At 39.7% G+C, this 16,288-nt stretch overlaps 1 protein-coding gene across 4 annotated transcripts in view; it reads left to right on the forward strand.

Annotated features, from left to right (window-relative positions):
- Positions 1-15,524, forward strand: part of LOC129771716 (zinc finger protein 501-like) — a 60,222-nt gene extending 44,698 nt beyond the window's left edge. For 3 of the 4 annotated variants that reach the window (XM_055775665.1, XM_055775666.1, XM_055775667.1), the window contains 10 exons: positions 234-317; positions 371-454; positions 14,210-14,293; positions 14,353-14,436; positions 14,493-14,576; positions 14,635-14,718; positions 14,775-14,858; positions 14,916-14,999; positions 15,055-15,138; positions 15,195-15,524. In XM_055775665.1, coding sequence (XP_055631640.1) covers positions 234-317; positions 371-454; positions 14,210-14,293; positions 14,353-14,436; positions 14,493-14,576; positions 14,635-14,718; positions 14,775-14,858; positions 14,916-14,999; positions 15,055-15,138; positions 15,195-15,283 — 845 coding nt within the window. In that variant the 3' untranslated portion in view covers positions 15,284-15,524. Of the gene's footprint in view, positions 1-233; positions 318-370; positions 455-510; positions 595-650; positions 735-788; positions 873-4,432; positions 4,517-4,570; positions 4,655-4,709; positions 5,466-14,209; positions 14,294-14,352; positions 14,437-14,492; positions 14,577-14,634; positions 14,719-14,774; positions 14,859-14,915; positions 15,000-15,054; positions 15,139-15,194 lie in introns of those variants that run through there. The other variant, XM_055775668.1, reaches the window with a different exon arrangement.
- Positions 15,525-16,288: the final 764 nt, after the last annotated feature.

Consider the following 16,288-nt stretch of genomic DNA (forward strand, 5'->3'; position numbering starts at 1 on the left):
TCATATCTCAAACAACACATTCGAACTCATACGGGTGGGTAGAACATGTTTTACTATAATGAATTATTCAGAAGGATCATCCCTTTGCAGGTGAAAGTCTATTTTCGTGTACACACTGTCCAAAAACTTTTGTGTTTTCTGCGTCGCTCCAAAGGCACATTCGAACTCATACGGGTTGGTAAAATATGTTTTACTCCAATGAACCATTCAGCAGAGATTCAGTTTCTTTGCAGGTGAACGTCCCTATTCTTGCCAACAATGTCCAAAAACGTTCATGTGTGCTTCATCGCTCCTGAAGCACGTTCGAACTCACACTGGTTAGTAAAATATGTTTTCTACAATGAACCATTTAATGATAATTTCTTTGCAGGTGAACGTCCCTACTCTTGTCCACATTGTCCAAAAACGTGCGTCCAGTATTCGGCGCTGCAATATCACATTAAAACTCATACTGGTTGGTAAAATATGTTTTATTATAATGAACCATTAGGCAGAGTTGTTGATTTGCAGGTGAACGTCCCTATTCTTGTCCACATTGCCCAAAATCTTTTGGGATTTCAACAACGCTTCAAAGGCACATCCGAACTCATACGGGTTGGTAAAATACGTTTTTCTACAATGAACCATTCAGCAGAGTCATTTCTTTGCAGGAGAACGTCCCTATTCTTGTTTACAGTGTCCAAAAGCGTTTGTAAGTGCTTGGGCCCTCCGATACCACATTCGAACTCATACTGGTTGGTTAACTGTTTTACTACAATGAACCATTTAGCAGAATTTTTCCTTTGCAGGTGAATGTCCCTATCCTTGTCCACATTGTTCGAAGACGTTTATCAGTAGTTCAAATCTCAAAGAACACGTTCGAACTCATACGGGTAGGTAAAACTTAGTTAAAGTATAGTTAAAACATAATACTACAATGCGTCATGGGTTCGCCGCGATAGCATGCCGTTTTGCGGGGAATTCTTTAGCATTACTACAAACAAAAGAAGACAGCAGCTGAGACACATCGGATTCTTGTGGAAAGTTGCGGAGAGCATGCTCTGTTGGAGCCAACATGCAGAGCTTGGTTTCACCGATTCAAAAATAATGACCTCGAAGATGCTCCCGTGGCCGAGTGGTTAGCGTCATAACTAACATGCCGGGTGTTCGGGTTCGATTCCCGTTCTGGTCGGGGGAATTTTTCGTCAAAGAAATTTCCTCCGACTTGCACTGTGATCACGCGTATTCTAGAGCTTGCCATTCAGAATGCATTCAAGGCGTTTTATTTGGCATAGAAATCTCAACTAAGTACTAATAAAAAATGACGCAAGTAATACTACGCTGAGACGGCGAAGTTCCTTTAGGAACGTTAGTGCCATTGAAGAAGAAGAAGACATCGAAGATGAGGAGCGCCCCAGTGTACCAAAAAAATTCGAAAATGGGGAATTGGAGAAGTTACTCATTGAAGATCTATGCCAGACACAAGGAGAATTTGCAGAAAACTTGGGAGTAACATAACAAGCAATTTCACATTGTTTAAAGCAACTCGGAATGATTCAAAAACAAGACAATTGGGTCCCATATAAGTTGAAGCCGAGAGACATTGAAAAGCGCTTTTTCACCTGCGAACAACTGCTTCAGCAACAGAAAAGAAAAGGTTTCCTGCATCGAATCGTGACTGGTGACGAAAAGTGGATACGGTACGAAAATCCTAAGCGTAAAAAAGCTTGTGTCCAGCTCGGCCAGCCATCAACATCAACCGCAAACCGAATATTCATGGTTCTAAGCTTATGCTGTGTCTGGTGGGATCAGCTACTCAAACAAAATAAAACTATCATAGGAGAGCGTTACTGACAACAATTGATGCGTTTAAGCCTAACCCTGAAGGACAAGAGGTCGCAATACGCCGATAGACACGACAAGGTGATTTTGCAACATGGCAACGCTCGGCCCTATGTTGTAATTGGTGTCAATGGGAAATCTTACCCCGCCTGCCGTGTTCACCAGACATCGCACCCCCGATTACCATTTGTTCCGGTCGATGGCACGTGGCCTGACTGAGGAGCGATTTTCCCCCTATGATACCAAAAAATGGGTCGATGACTAGACTGCCCATATATGAATGGTTGACGTAAGCGCCAACTGTGTTTTCCTATTGAATTAAAATAATAAAACTCATATAACCCCTCCTGGTCATTTTTAACTGTTAATATTTGTTGAATAGAGACAGATTAATCAATATAAATTGTTGTAATTGATTATTCAGCAAAAAACAAGAAAAAAACATGTTTCATCACTGAGTGGTGTTGGTGGTTACATTACCTATGCAAACATGCGCAGTAGATTGCTTCAAAACACCAGTTCTTCAGCGTGGAATCCGTATGCTACCAGAAAGATGGGAGAAGATTGTAACTAGCGATGGACAGTACTTTGAATAATCTGTGACTTCTTTTCTTTTTATAATAAAACATAGAACTTTGAAAAAAACCCTGGAAAAATTATTGGTACTCCCAATATGTATCGAGCTAATAACCGAATCAAGTCCGCAGCTGCAGTAATTGTGGAAGGGAACGATGCTCGATTTGCTGAACTCAACACTAAGTTCGATCAACTCCTGGCCGAAACAGAAAATAAATAACGAGATAGAAGTCATGCGAGAGGAGGCTGAACAGCGCAACCGTCAAATTGACAAACTATTTGAAGTACTTTGGAATAAAGACCAACCGCTACTAGATAAGGACGAAGAAATTGCAGTCCCACCGGTTGTCGGCACCAGCATTCGAAACAACTTATCCAAGAAATCAATAGGAATGGAAACTTCGAAGGTAACCGGCGCTACCTCAAAGCAAAAACAGAAAAGCAACAACAAAGAAATCGAAGTATAGTGAGAGATCAAGATCTCGTTCGTCTCGGAGACTGAACCAACCGGGATTTTTTTAGACAGGACAGACGTACTGAGTTTAAGTCCCGACATACAGAAAAGACTAACAGTAAAACAGTTTCCCCATCTTCCGAGGGAAAAAGCAAATAGCCTACGAAAAAGCAAACGGTGGTGAACCTAAAAGACAAAGCAACAGATCATCAGTGAATTGCCTCTACAACCACCAACGAGGACAGTCCAATACGATCAGACAGAGAGGACAATAGATAGCTGGGTCTCTGCCGGTGCGGAAGTATGGAGGATCGGAACAGGCAGATCACCCTCGACACCCGGAAACACCAAGTGAGACGGACAAGCGGGCTTCGTCCCCGTATCCTTCGCCGAACACCGTGGGAGTCAATATTTCCGCAAACAGCAAGATGGGCAAGCGGCTATAACTCCCGTATTTCTCGCAGGAAAACGTTGGAGCCAAGGTATCGGATGCAGCCCTGGGCAGCCGGGGTCCCCTTAATGCGGACCCTGTGGACCATCCGGAACTAGGGAACACCCATCGGCACTCGGTGGCAATCCCCGAGAAAAACAAATCAGAAGCACCCTTAAGACGACCAGTAAGGCTAGCTGCACGAAACATCGTTCCTTAGTATGCCAGGTCATGCGCTAAATTTTACGACCTGTGGAGAGCTAATGACCACTTGCACGCCGAGTACACTACGTGATGATGATTCTTGAAGTTCGGAACGACTCAACTGTACTCCTTTTGATACTACGATCAGTGATCAACATATTACATTCTCTTCCACACCTAGCCAAAGCCACAACATCAATGAAAACCTTTCTTTCGCGGATTACGCCGGCTACTCAGAGAAACGTTAACGGATTCTACAACAACCTCGGTGACACTGAACCGATGGTTCAGGAATACACCCCACTGGTACTTGTATTCCAAGAAATACACAAAGCTAACGTCGTTAGGATGGATAAATCCCTCGGCGGCCGATAGGAATAAACACTCAACACACAACAGAACATTTATCATTCGGTGGCGGTCGGCGTTCACCTTCCGTACCACTTCGCAGCAGTGAATTTGGATACTGATCTACCTATGGCTGCCATGAAAATCACTCACACCTTCCTGGTGACAGTCGTGTCGGTCTACTTGCCCAACCAAAAGATCCGTAATCTCCGAAACGAACTCATCAACACACTACCGCTTATCACGGGACCAGTTCTTCTGCTAGGTGATTTTAACGCACACCTTCTTGAATGGGGTAAACAATATCAGAATCGCCGTGGAATCAACGTACTCGAGGCTACAGACGAGTTAGATCTCGTAGTCCTGATCAATGGATCCCCTTTTGTTCGTGGCCGAACCGAAACTACGATCGATCTGAGTTTTTCCAACTGTAATCTGCTTCATCGGCTGACTCATAACGATCCGATTGCAAGCGATCACTACCCCATTATATTCCGCTCTGACTTGGATGAGGCAAGAACGGAAAACCTTCACACATTCACCTTGAATAATAATAATAATACTATAACGAACCAATCATCAGAGTCATTCCTTTGCAGGTGAACGTCCCCACCCTTGTCCACATTGTTCGAAGGCGTTTATCAGTAGTTCAACTCTCAAAATTCACATTCGACTTCATACGGGTTGGTAAAACATAGTCTACTATAATAAATCATTCAACAGTCATTCCTTTACAGGTGAACGTCCTTATCCTTGTACACAGTGTCCAAAAGCGTTCGTGAAATATGCAGCCCTCCAACAGCACATTAAAACTCATACGGGTTGGTGAAAATGTTTTGCTACAATAAACCATTCAACAGAGTTATTTCTTTGCAGGTTAACATCCCATCTTTGTGCACATTGTTCGAAGACATTTAGCAATACTGTACATCAAATCTCAACCAACACATTCGAACTCATACAGGTTGGAAAAGAATGTGTTTTACAATGAACTGTTCAGCAGGGTTACGTGCCTACTCTACAACGGTGCAAATGCTCGTTCAGATACACAAAGTAAAAGCCATACCATTGCGAGTGATGTGAATCCAGTCTTGCAAATCTTACCATATTACTACTACACCTATTTTATGTTTTTGAGAGGCTTTAAACTTTGCACTTCATTCGCCTTTACTAACCGTACACCTCTGCGGTATACCCAGCCAGGTCTAGTTATATTGGGACCATGGCGAGTACAGTCTACCAGTGCAGGCATTTCGTTACTAAGTTGAAGAGAGGAGCGCTAAAAAAGCAGTACGGAAAAAAGTGTTTTACATCAAGTTCCCGCTGCGGCTCATCATCCCAAAATCCGCGCGGAAGATCCTTCTAGTGTGTTCTTACGCTGAGAGAGGTTGATCCCAAGTGTCTGAATTCTGCATTCACAAGAATTTCAGTGGTATTCAACTGAAACCAGGGCTTTATTTGAAGATAAACGTTTTGCGTATAGAAGAGTTGAAACTTTTGCAACATAAAATGCCGTATTGAGTAGAGTTCACAAACCGTGTTCAAGCGTATCGTGTGTGTGTATGTGTGTGTGTGATTTCGAAATATTAGTGAGAATCTTGAAATACAGAGTTCAAACTGCTAGAAAAAGTATACTTTTGAACTAAGTAAGAGTGTTTCAAAGTTGATGACTTCTCCATTTCCGTCAAAGAAATTTCCTCCGACTTGCACTGTGATCACGCGTATTCTAGAACTTGCCACTCAGAATGCATTCAAGGCGTGTTATTTGGCATAGAAATCTCAACTAAGTACTAATAAAAATGACACAAGTAATACTACGTTGAGACGGCGAAGTTCCTCTAGGAACGTTAGTGCCATTGAAGAAGAAGAAGAAGACTTCTCCATTTCATTAAAAATTTGAACACTTTAAAAATGACTCCAGACCTGCTTACCTGATAGAGAAAACAGTACTCATTCACTAACTGGGCTGGAACGACAACCCTGTAATCGAATTCCACTCGCTAACTGGATTGACATGTCATACGTCAAATAAAAGTACGGAGGTAAGAGTTTTAATATAATACGATATAATGCTATACCTGCAAGAGTGAAATTAAAAAACGATATTGATGTGCCTTTCTTTTGGAATATCGTTCAGATTGTTTTCGATATTTTTTAGAATCTCGAAAGCATCCATAGCTAAGATAATTCCGGAAGTATGTGATGCTATAAATGGCAGTCTAAAATATTCTTTCAAATTTTATTTATTTCGCCTTGCCAGCGGCTTCGTGTACAAATTTGTGAAATGAAAATGATAGTAGATGTGCAGGAAGAATAAATACGCGTCAAAAACTAAAATAATGGATGAAAACGTACTTTTTTAAATCGAATATGTATTCTGTTTCTTAGAACAATAGTTTATTTTGCAAGTTGTGAGTGAATTTTGAATGAAAATTGTGCCTGACAATGATTCTATATTAGAGATTCTCAAGAAAACTATCTCAAAGAGAAAACATGCCCCGCCAGCGTGCAAAACAAAATAACAACGATTTCGTTTCGAAACTATGAGGGTTTTTTTTCCAATAAATTATTTTTTATTTTTTTTCCAATAATTTTCAAGTCTATAAAAATCTTCGCATATTTTCAAATATTTTAAAAATAGAGACATTTCTTTACATTTGGCATCCCTGATTCGAGCGCTAAATTTTGTATTTGACTTTTTGAGGGATGCGATTGCGAGTAATGTGCGATTCACATAGAACGTTACGGAGAAGAACGTCTACGTTCCGTCAACGTCTCCACCAATTCACACACGCAGTCAATGCTTCCAGCACCGTCACGTCAAATGATTTATTAATTGTTATTCATGGTGTCGCCAACTACAACAATTTCCAATGGCAATACCCTCTTTCGAATCAGCATGCCTAGAATCAGCTCTAAATTTTGAAAAAATCAATGAAAATCATTGAATTAATTTATTTAAATGCTTTAAACCCGTAGTCCGACAATTATTCAATAATAATAATATATAGACTATTTTTCTCAGCTAGTCGCGAATGATTTTCACTCCAAAATTTGGACGTAAGAGATATGTTGGCATAAACAGCACAGTATGTTACTTATAATTTTTTTTTATCTGTATTATAGTGATTTTCAACTCATTTTGCTGGTTCGTCACTTTTACTTCCATTTTTGGATCGGGAGTGAGAATTGAACTCGTGACCTTCAGCGTGAGGCATGGATGTTACCACTACGCCAGATCGCCTCCACAAGTTACTTATAATGCGACAAGCCGAGGCACCACTCAGTGTCGCATTAGAGGCGATTTTGACCAGCAATTGAACATTCGTGACTGGGCCCCGATGTCTAAAAAAATGTCAAATTAAACGTGTTGCATCACAGGTCTGTCCAATTGGCTAAATGTCGAATTAGATGTAAATTACTGTACAACCAAAATCAAAACAAATGCCGAGACACAAAGCCCAGACAAAAAACCCATGGAACCGTCCCTCTCCGTCAATTAGTCTTTTTTACAAATCCTGCCGGTCGTTTTCGTTCAACGTATGCTGACGGGTCGTTACGTTGCCGGTGTATGTGAATATTTTCATTATAATTGCATGGTAGAATAACTGACGTAACGTATCGTGACGGAACGTGGACGTGACGTGGATGTTGTATGTGAATCGCACTTAAATTTAAAAAACTTTGAAGTAGCTCGCACGCCGGATTACTCATGACACTAACTGGCATGATGTATTCGCATGGTGTGAGTAACTGCACTGCAGTACCTGATTAGACCGACTCGTATGCTTACTCGCACCGTCTGAACCCGGCTTATTCGTACGGCCACATTTCCGCATCCAATTCGCGTTGACGGCGGAATGGTGTCGACATCTGGATACGACATTAGTTTGTATGAGGCCAACTATTCTCTATCAGATTAGTCGGTCCTAAGGCAGTTTTTTATATGAAAATTTGTTCTTGGCGTTATTTACCTACTAGAAGTACGTTGTTCTGACCCTAATTTAAACTATTTTCTATGAATTTTCAGACATTTTCACCAAAACATACCATTATAATATAAAATTATCTTTAGACACAACTTTTGTATGATAGTTTTTTACTACTTTATTTTAAAGGTGTGTTCATTTCTTCTGCAAACTCATATTGTCATGCCTACTCCCCCATTCCGTAATGCGTAGAGACGTCGGTTAATCGTTCGATTAATTCAAATAATCGAATATCTGAAATTTTAATCGATTAATTTTGCATCGAATAATTTGAAATCAAAATATGAATACACCGAATAATTGTCACTGTAATCGCGATTAATGAAAGAAGGAATCTTTCTCAAGGTTGATGCATTTATAGGCTAAGAATTAGGCTATATATTTTTGTTTTACCATCTAACATCGACAACCCGATAGACCACGCGACCAGAATGACAACGTGATACGTGATTATTTCAAGGAATAAATATTCGTTCGATTAATCGAATATTGAAAGACAATTATTCGAATGAATCGAATATTGAAAAATGCCCTAACGATTAATCGATAATCGAATGAATGAAAAATTATAGGAGGTTGTGTTCTAGACACGACCGCATTGTTGACGTAGAACTACGCTGTAGTTTAATTCAAGTCGCTTGTTTATAACTGTGGATATTATTCTATAATGGTACGAACATTTTGAAATACCCATTTTAGCAGTTTGGTCGCCCTGAAATGTTTTTTTTTATTGTAGAATCATTCGACGATAATTGTTTGCTGATTCATTCTTATGCTCTCAGAACAATACATGTTCGAGATAAGCGCAGATGTTCTTAGTAGAGAAAGTTTTGCTACTGGCAAGCGAAACCAAATCACATACAAAATTCCAGAACGACATTTACTTTCTTGGTGACTAAATAAGCGAAATAAACTCTATCTGCACGTGAACCCAAATAAATTAATGACTTATTGTAACTTATTGAATAACTTGGTATTCCCCAAATAATTTTTTGGTGCACAACCTTAACAACTGCTTCACCATAGCGTCAGTTCTATGCATTAATGCAATGTCAAAGGCACCAACGAAGCCTTTATGATGACAGAAAACAAACAATGTTAACTGCTTGGGAAAAGGCTGAATATTTGCCTCAGCAGAGATTCGTTACTAATACCCTAGCGTAAATAATTCCCTCCCGCTATCTCCCCTCCTTGTTTATATTTATCATCACAAATGGGGTTTCAGCGTAGCGATGATGCACTATTTTTAGGTATGGGTTATGAAGCACGTACACAATAAAATATATCCATATATAGTTATAACTGTACCCAAACACATCACCATAAAACATCAGACGCGCAGCGTAAGCATTCAACGACGATAACGATGCAGACGTAAAGATAAAAGATGTTTACGAAGGACCAACGGATCGTCGAGCATAGAGAAAAGAAGAGAAGACCACCCGCGCCGCAGATCATTCTTCCACCTTTACGTTTAGGGCATTAGGATTCAGTTTAGCTTTAGACTCACTAGAAAGAAGACACGTTCTTTCCACATGAAGAATAAAGGTTAATTTCTAAATGTATTAACCGTCTTTATTATTATATATCGATGGCTTGAAGCAACTAAATATACACACACTTATGGCGCTCTTCTCAACAGAAGCCCTTTTTGTTAATATTGCCAGTCTAGATTAGCTTAGCTGTCATCCTTTGTGGAGAGAGTTTTCCTATCGTCATGCGAAACCAAATCACGGACAAAATTCCAGAACATTTATTTTCTTGGTGAGCTGACGATAGTCTAGCTTGATTATTCCCTACACAATTGTATAGCTCAAAACATTAATGCAATGGCGTCTGTTTGATGCAGTGATTGCAATGCCAGAGACATCAGCGAGTGAGTAATTTGCTCGCGTCCACAGTTCAGTCCGAAACGAAGACATGTGGTGGGGCAAAACAAGGAAGAACAAGCGATGTTCATTGTTTCGTATCTAGAACGATACTGAAAGTTTGACTTTCCATCCTTTCCTTGTTGAAATCAAGAGATTTTAAACTTCTTCAGTTCATTCGTCTCTAGCCTTCAAAAAAGCTCTTCGAAAACTCTACACTTTCCTCATATTACTCCTCTACCCCCATTGCCTTGAGAAAACCATTCGATCCCTCGCTGTCCAGCTCGCCCAGCAACGGTGTTGTCCAGTCGGTGTCCTCACGAAGGATGAAGTTTGTGTCAGCAAGATCCACTGTTTATACTCTAGGCAAATATTCCCCTTCGTTCTTCTTCTTTTCCTTTGTTCACGGAGACTTTACATCTTACAATTTCCACTTCGTTGTTCGTCGATAAGTTGCACGTTATTGACAGCTCTGTTCGGGAAAGCACACAAATGGACAGAACAAATGTATGAGGAAATGGGAATGCTTCCAATTTTCATTAATTTAAACGATATGCAGACTATGGGATTGTAATGTATAGCATATCAAACAAATCTTAGGGAATTTCCGATTCGTTTGGTATGTGGATCAACAGAATCCGTTCACGGTAAAAATAGTTATTAACGTTAACTTTATTTCATAAAAACGTGACCTGTTTTCTGATTTGGCACCCTTAATGAAAGACGTAGTTCTACGTCAAAAAATTAGACATCACTAGTAATACGAAGCTCAATGCCGTCAACGCGAAAGTCACCGTATTTTTGTTGTCTGCGAGCAGAGGTGCCAGGTTTGAAGACATTTGATTTGAAAACATTTCGTAGACGTTATGAAGTCTGAAGATATTTCGATATCATATTGTATGTAGATTTTTGGGAGATATTATTTCTATTAAATTCTTACTAAATATCGTCAAACTAAGGCCTTTGTCTCTGTGTCATTCATTCGCTTTTTTAAAAATTTTACAAATTGAATGTTTTCCGGTTACATACCATTTCAGAAATTAGTTTTATGGATACGGTTCGAGTTATAACAAAAACTTCAAAGCTGAATAATCAAATTGAGTTATTTATAAAAAAATCTTTGACAGATTAGAGTCGTCCATTCTATTTTTTGGCGTTTGAATCTATAGCCTACCCTAATAGAACACATTTCACAGTTCCATGCTTGTGAAATAATTGAGGTGATATTTAGTATCTTTCAATACGAATGTGAAGACATTTGAAGACATTTTTTCACACATCTTAAAAACAGGAAGTGGGTTATATCTGTGGTATAACCCCAAGGGTTACGTAGGACTATCGTTAATTTAGTGATCATTTGTTTGAAATTGCATCTGAATCTAAGAATTGATGAATGGATGAATGAATAAATTGCAAGATTGCTGTACGTTCTTGTAAATCTGTGAGCGGATGAGTATATGTATGAAATTATCATATATATTTAGAAAACTTCAATTGAATTCTTTCAAAGTTGTGAAGTGGTCCTGAAAAGAACCGGTTTGGTGTCATGTGGACCTGAAATGAGTGATTGCCGGATGGTTTGATTGGTGAGCCCATGTACGTATCTGAAACGAAACAATTAGTAGAAATAAAGTTATAACAAGATCTATGTAAATGTGTGTGTATGGGTATGTGTGTGTGGTGGGTGCTCTGATGCATCAAACGGAACCAATTTTCGATACTGGTACTCTCTTGGTCGCCTTCTTTTCTCCTGATGGATCGGCTCTTTTGCGCTCCCTCACAGTTCGAAACAAACTGAATGCGTTTCAGGTCAGGTCAGGCCAGGTGATGAATCCCTCGATCCCTCGCCGTCCAGCTCGTCCAGCTCGTTCCACTCGTTCAGCTCGTTCAATAACGATGTTGTCTTGTCGATGTCCTCACGAAAAATGAATGCGTTTCACCACCAGAATATCGCTTAAGTATGGTTTTTGTCCGTGATTGTATCGAAAGAAGGTGTGGTTTACGATGGCAATTTGGAAGGCAAACTAGAGGCGAATGAACTCTCTTATTTGAAACTTTCGGCGACTGAGCAATAATCGATTGAAAATTATGTTTTTCGCGATACGAAACATTTTCCGTTGCGCGCGCATCCAATATTGAAAACGAACATATCCTACTGATGGGGAAGAATAATCTTCAGAAGCTTTATGCACTCGATTGAAAAATCACAAATCCAAATGTATTTGGTCGCAGTGTTATATGTTATATGTAAAGCATCTGTTAATTGCACTTGATTGAAAAATAACAAAACCAAAAGTATTTGGTCGCAGCGTTATATGTTAGAAAACATTAAAAAAAACTCTTTCGCATGAATGTATTTTTCAATTCCCATGGGGAACTGGCAGATTATTTTTCAACAACGATAGTATGTTTCCGGAATCTTCTCGATGCTGGATGGCATTTAAATGAAGAAGTTCCGCACGTATATATGTGTGCTTCGATGTCTCAAGCGGAAACGTTTTTCGATGCTGATACTCTCTCGGTCGTCTTCTCTTCTTCTTCTGATGGATTGGCTTTTCTGCGATTCCTCACAGTTCCAAACTGAATGCGTTTCAGGAATCTTCTCGATGCTGGATGACATTCAAACGAGAAAAGTTCCGCGGGTGTATGTGTGTGTGCGGCGGCTGCTCCGATTTCTCAAACGGAACCGTTTGTGGCATCACTCTCCTCCTGATGGATTCCCTTCTGGCCTAAGGTGCATCAAGTCTCTTGGTGACACCATTCATCAGCGCTTTCATGATGAACTTCACCACGAGCTCCTCCACAGCAGCGACAACATGCTCTAATCACTGCTTAATTATAACTGAGTGGACTTCCGAGCGGCTCTCGCTTATATACCGATTGGTGATTTCAATAGCCTGTTTTGAAAACAATTTTAAGGCTATTGAAACAAGTTTTTGGATGAAAAAGTAACAAGTATATAACACGTATACATTTTATGTTTCGTATGAAGTGTTTATCATACCATTTCGTTCAGTTATTTAGAAGCTATTAACGCTCAAAATCTCGGTCTCCAGTGTAACGCTTTCGTTTTCGAAACTTTGATTTTACACCCCGGTATAGAAATGAAAGACGTAGTCCTACGTCAAAAAATATTTGGCATCCTTGTCGGCGAGACTGATGTCATTGAAACACAAAACACAATAAATATCAAATTATACAAGCGCTAGATTCTTTCGTTTGTTGCTGAAATATAAAGAAGAAATTTCCATTGTCCAGTTTTGAACTTTGAGTTCATTCGGATAAATCCAATTTCACTGGATGAGTGAGATGGCGTTTGCTAGCTACAATATGTAAGTTTATTGAGAAACCGTGTCATTGATAGCAGTATTTGTTTTCCGTATGCATATCGTTATTGTTAGATTTTGGTCTATTCGAAAATGACACTGGTGTGTTCGATCGGATTTTATTTCAACAGTGACCAATGCAGCTTTTGCTCCAACACATGTAATAAGGAATTTCGTCATGCGCTGGTTCCCACTCACCTGCATGGGCTGAAACTAAAACATATTCTGCAGAAACTGAGCAGTTTCAATTCCCAGTTGAGCAGTTATCCTACATGCGACAAATGCCACCAAGAGTTCATAACCGTTCACAACATTCCCGAGAGTTGCTTCCTAATTTTGCCCAGCGCTGAACCGACTGCCATCAAGATGGAGCAAGAGTTAATGATTGATGACCACAAGTTTCCGACAAATGACAACATTTTTGAGATAGACAAAATTAAAGAGGAAACCGAAACGTTGATCAAGGGACATAATGGAGAACTTTTTTGTATCAACAAAATAGACGAATCAGAGGACAATACATCAATATTTCCGGCTGCAGGAACAAATAAACAAAGAAAAGGTGATTTCGATGCTCCGCAAAAGAAAGTTCGTCATAAAAGTAAGTAATTGACTGGTATTCTGTTTCAGGAGAAAAATCATTACAATGTAAAAAGTGTGATAAAACTTTTTGCTCAAAATACGAACTCAGATTGCACGATGGAACTCATACGGGTTGGTTAAAACGGGTTCTATTCAATAATCCATTCAGCAGGATCATCCCATTGCAGGTGAGCGTCCCCATGCTTGTCCACATTGCCCGAAGACGTTTAATCGTCCTATAACGCTGGAAGAACACATTCGAACTCATACGGGTTGGTGAATCATGTTTTACTAAGATGGATCATTCAGCAGAGATTCAGTTTCTTTACAGGTGAACGTCCCCATTCTTGTTCAAAGTGTCCAAAAGCGTTTATGAGTTCTTCATCGCTACAGAAGCACATGCGCTTTCATACGGGTTGGTAGGATATGTTTTGTTACAATGAACCATTCAGCAGGATCATTCTTTTGCAGGAGAACGTTTATTTTCTTGTTCACAATGTCCAAAAGCGTTTGTGAGCTCTGCATCGCTCCAAAGGCACATTCGAGCCCATACTGGTTGGAGAAATATGTTTTACAACTGTGAACCATTAAGAAGCGCTATTTATTTGCAGGTGAACGTCCCTATTCTTGCCCACACTGTCCGAAAGCGTTTGGGATTTCTTCATCGCTCCAGAAGCACATTCGAACTCATACTGGTTGGTAAAATATGTTCTACTAAAATGAAACATTCAGCAGAGATTCAGTTCCTTTGCAGGTGAACGTCCTTATTCTTGTTCACAGTGTCCGAAAGCGTTTGTAAGTGCTTCAGCCCTCCAAAAGCACGTTCGAACTCACACTGGTTGGTAAACTAGATTTTACTACCATTAACCATATTGCAGTGTTATTCTTTTGCAGGTGAACGACCCTATCTTTGTCCACATTGTTTGAAGGCGTTTAACAATAGTTCAAATCTCAAACAACACATTCGAACTCATACGGGTTAGTGAAACATATTTTACTACAAACGACTCATTCAGAAGAGTTTTTTCCTTTGTAGGCGAACGTCCCTATACTTGTCCACAGTGTCCAAAAGCGTTTATGGCTTCAGCATCGCTCCAAGATCATATTCGAGCTCATTCGGGTTGGTATAGAATGTTTTACTTCAATGGACCCTTCAGTAAAGTCATTCCTTTGTAGGCGAGCGTCTCTTTTCTTGTCCACAGTGTCCAAAAACGTTTACTGGTTATTCATCGCTTAAAGGGCACATTCGAACTCATACGGGTTGGTTGAAATATGTTTTACTACAATTTCCCATTAAGCAGAGTCATTCCTTTGCAGATGAACGTCCCTTTTCTTGTCCACACTGTTCGAAGGCGTTTAAAAATCGTTTTACGCTCCGGACGCACATCCAAACTCATACGGGTTGGGGAAGAATGTATTTTACAATGAACTATTCAGCAGGGTCATTTCTTTGCAGGTGAACGTCCTTATTCTTGTCCACATTGTCCGAAGACATTTAATCTTCCTGCGTGGCTCAAACGACATATTCGAATCCATACTGGTTGGTAGAACATGTTTTACTACAATGAATCATTCAGCAGATACGTTCCTTTGCAGGTGAACGTCCCTATTCCTGTTCACAATGTCCAAAAGCGTTTACTAGTTCCTCAGCGCTCAACAGCCACATTCGAAATCATACGGGTTGATAAAGAATGTTTTATTAGAATTTACTCTCTTTTCCTGTCAACGCTTCAGGTGCACATTCGGATATACTTCAAGAAGAAACCGTACGTTTGTGAATAATTCTAACCCGGTCCATACACCTCCGCGGTAATGTGGTAACTCGAAGACGAACCAGCCTACGGCTGAAAGTCTCTCAAAAAACAAAAAAAGTAAAAAAAAACATTTTAAGTTAAACGGTTTCATGTACTATAAACTGGAAAATAATTAGGCAAGTATCAGTTAGTAGTTATCACATCCCTTTCTTCATTAACCCTTTCGCTACGGCAGTGTGCTCCGTCAGAGTGATACCGCAGAACGAAGCACTGCTCGGAAAAGTGTGCATATCGCGCTTGTGTGATGCGTCGTTCACAATGAAGACAAAATTACGCGATTTTTTGCGAACTTTTATCGTCAACCATTAAGAACGAAGCGCGAGATCTCTTGCGAAAGAGCGAAAAAAGATAGAACTTCCCAAGCTTTTGCTACGAAAAAATGCGAATTCGCGTTGTTTCGACAGCTGCCTCCGACCACATCAAAAAGGTGGAACAAGACAATCAAGATGGGTGCAACAAGATATAAAAAAACGATCAGCTTCACATCGATGGAATGATATAAGCAATATTGAAGCTTGATACAGGATAATACATAATTTTAAAAATTAAGTATTTTTTTTATACTCTACTGATTTTTGTAATATTGAATTGTATCGAATTCGAGATATACTTGAACTCTCGTTGTGAGTAATATGAATTTGTTCCACCAATCTCATATAACTTGTTTTCGTTGTAAGAACGATAGTTTGACGGATTCGCATGATTTCGTAATTCAATGTGAATGACTTTAGCGAAAGCATTTCGCACCTGAAAAATTCGCTCCAATTCGGAAATCCAACGTGCCTCACGATTTTATTTCAGTCTCATTAATGTCCAAGACATGATAACTGGCTTCTTATTCTTCAGGGTTCAGACGGTGCATGTAAGCATACGAGT

Source organism: Toxorhynchites rutilus, chromosome 2 (genome assembly GCF_029784135.1).
Source record: "Toxorhynchites rutilus septentrionalis strain SRP chromosome 2, ASM2978413v1, whole genome shotgun sequence".
In the NCBI taxonomy this organism is placed as follows: Eukaryota; Metazoa; Arthropoda; class Insecta; order Diptera; family Culicidae; genus Toxorhynchites; species Toxorhynchites rutilus.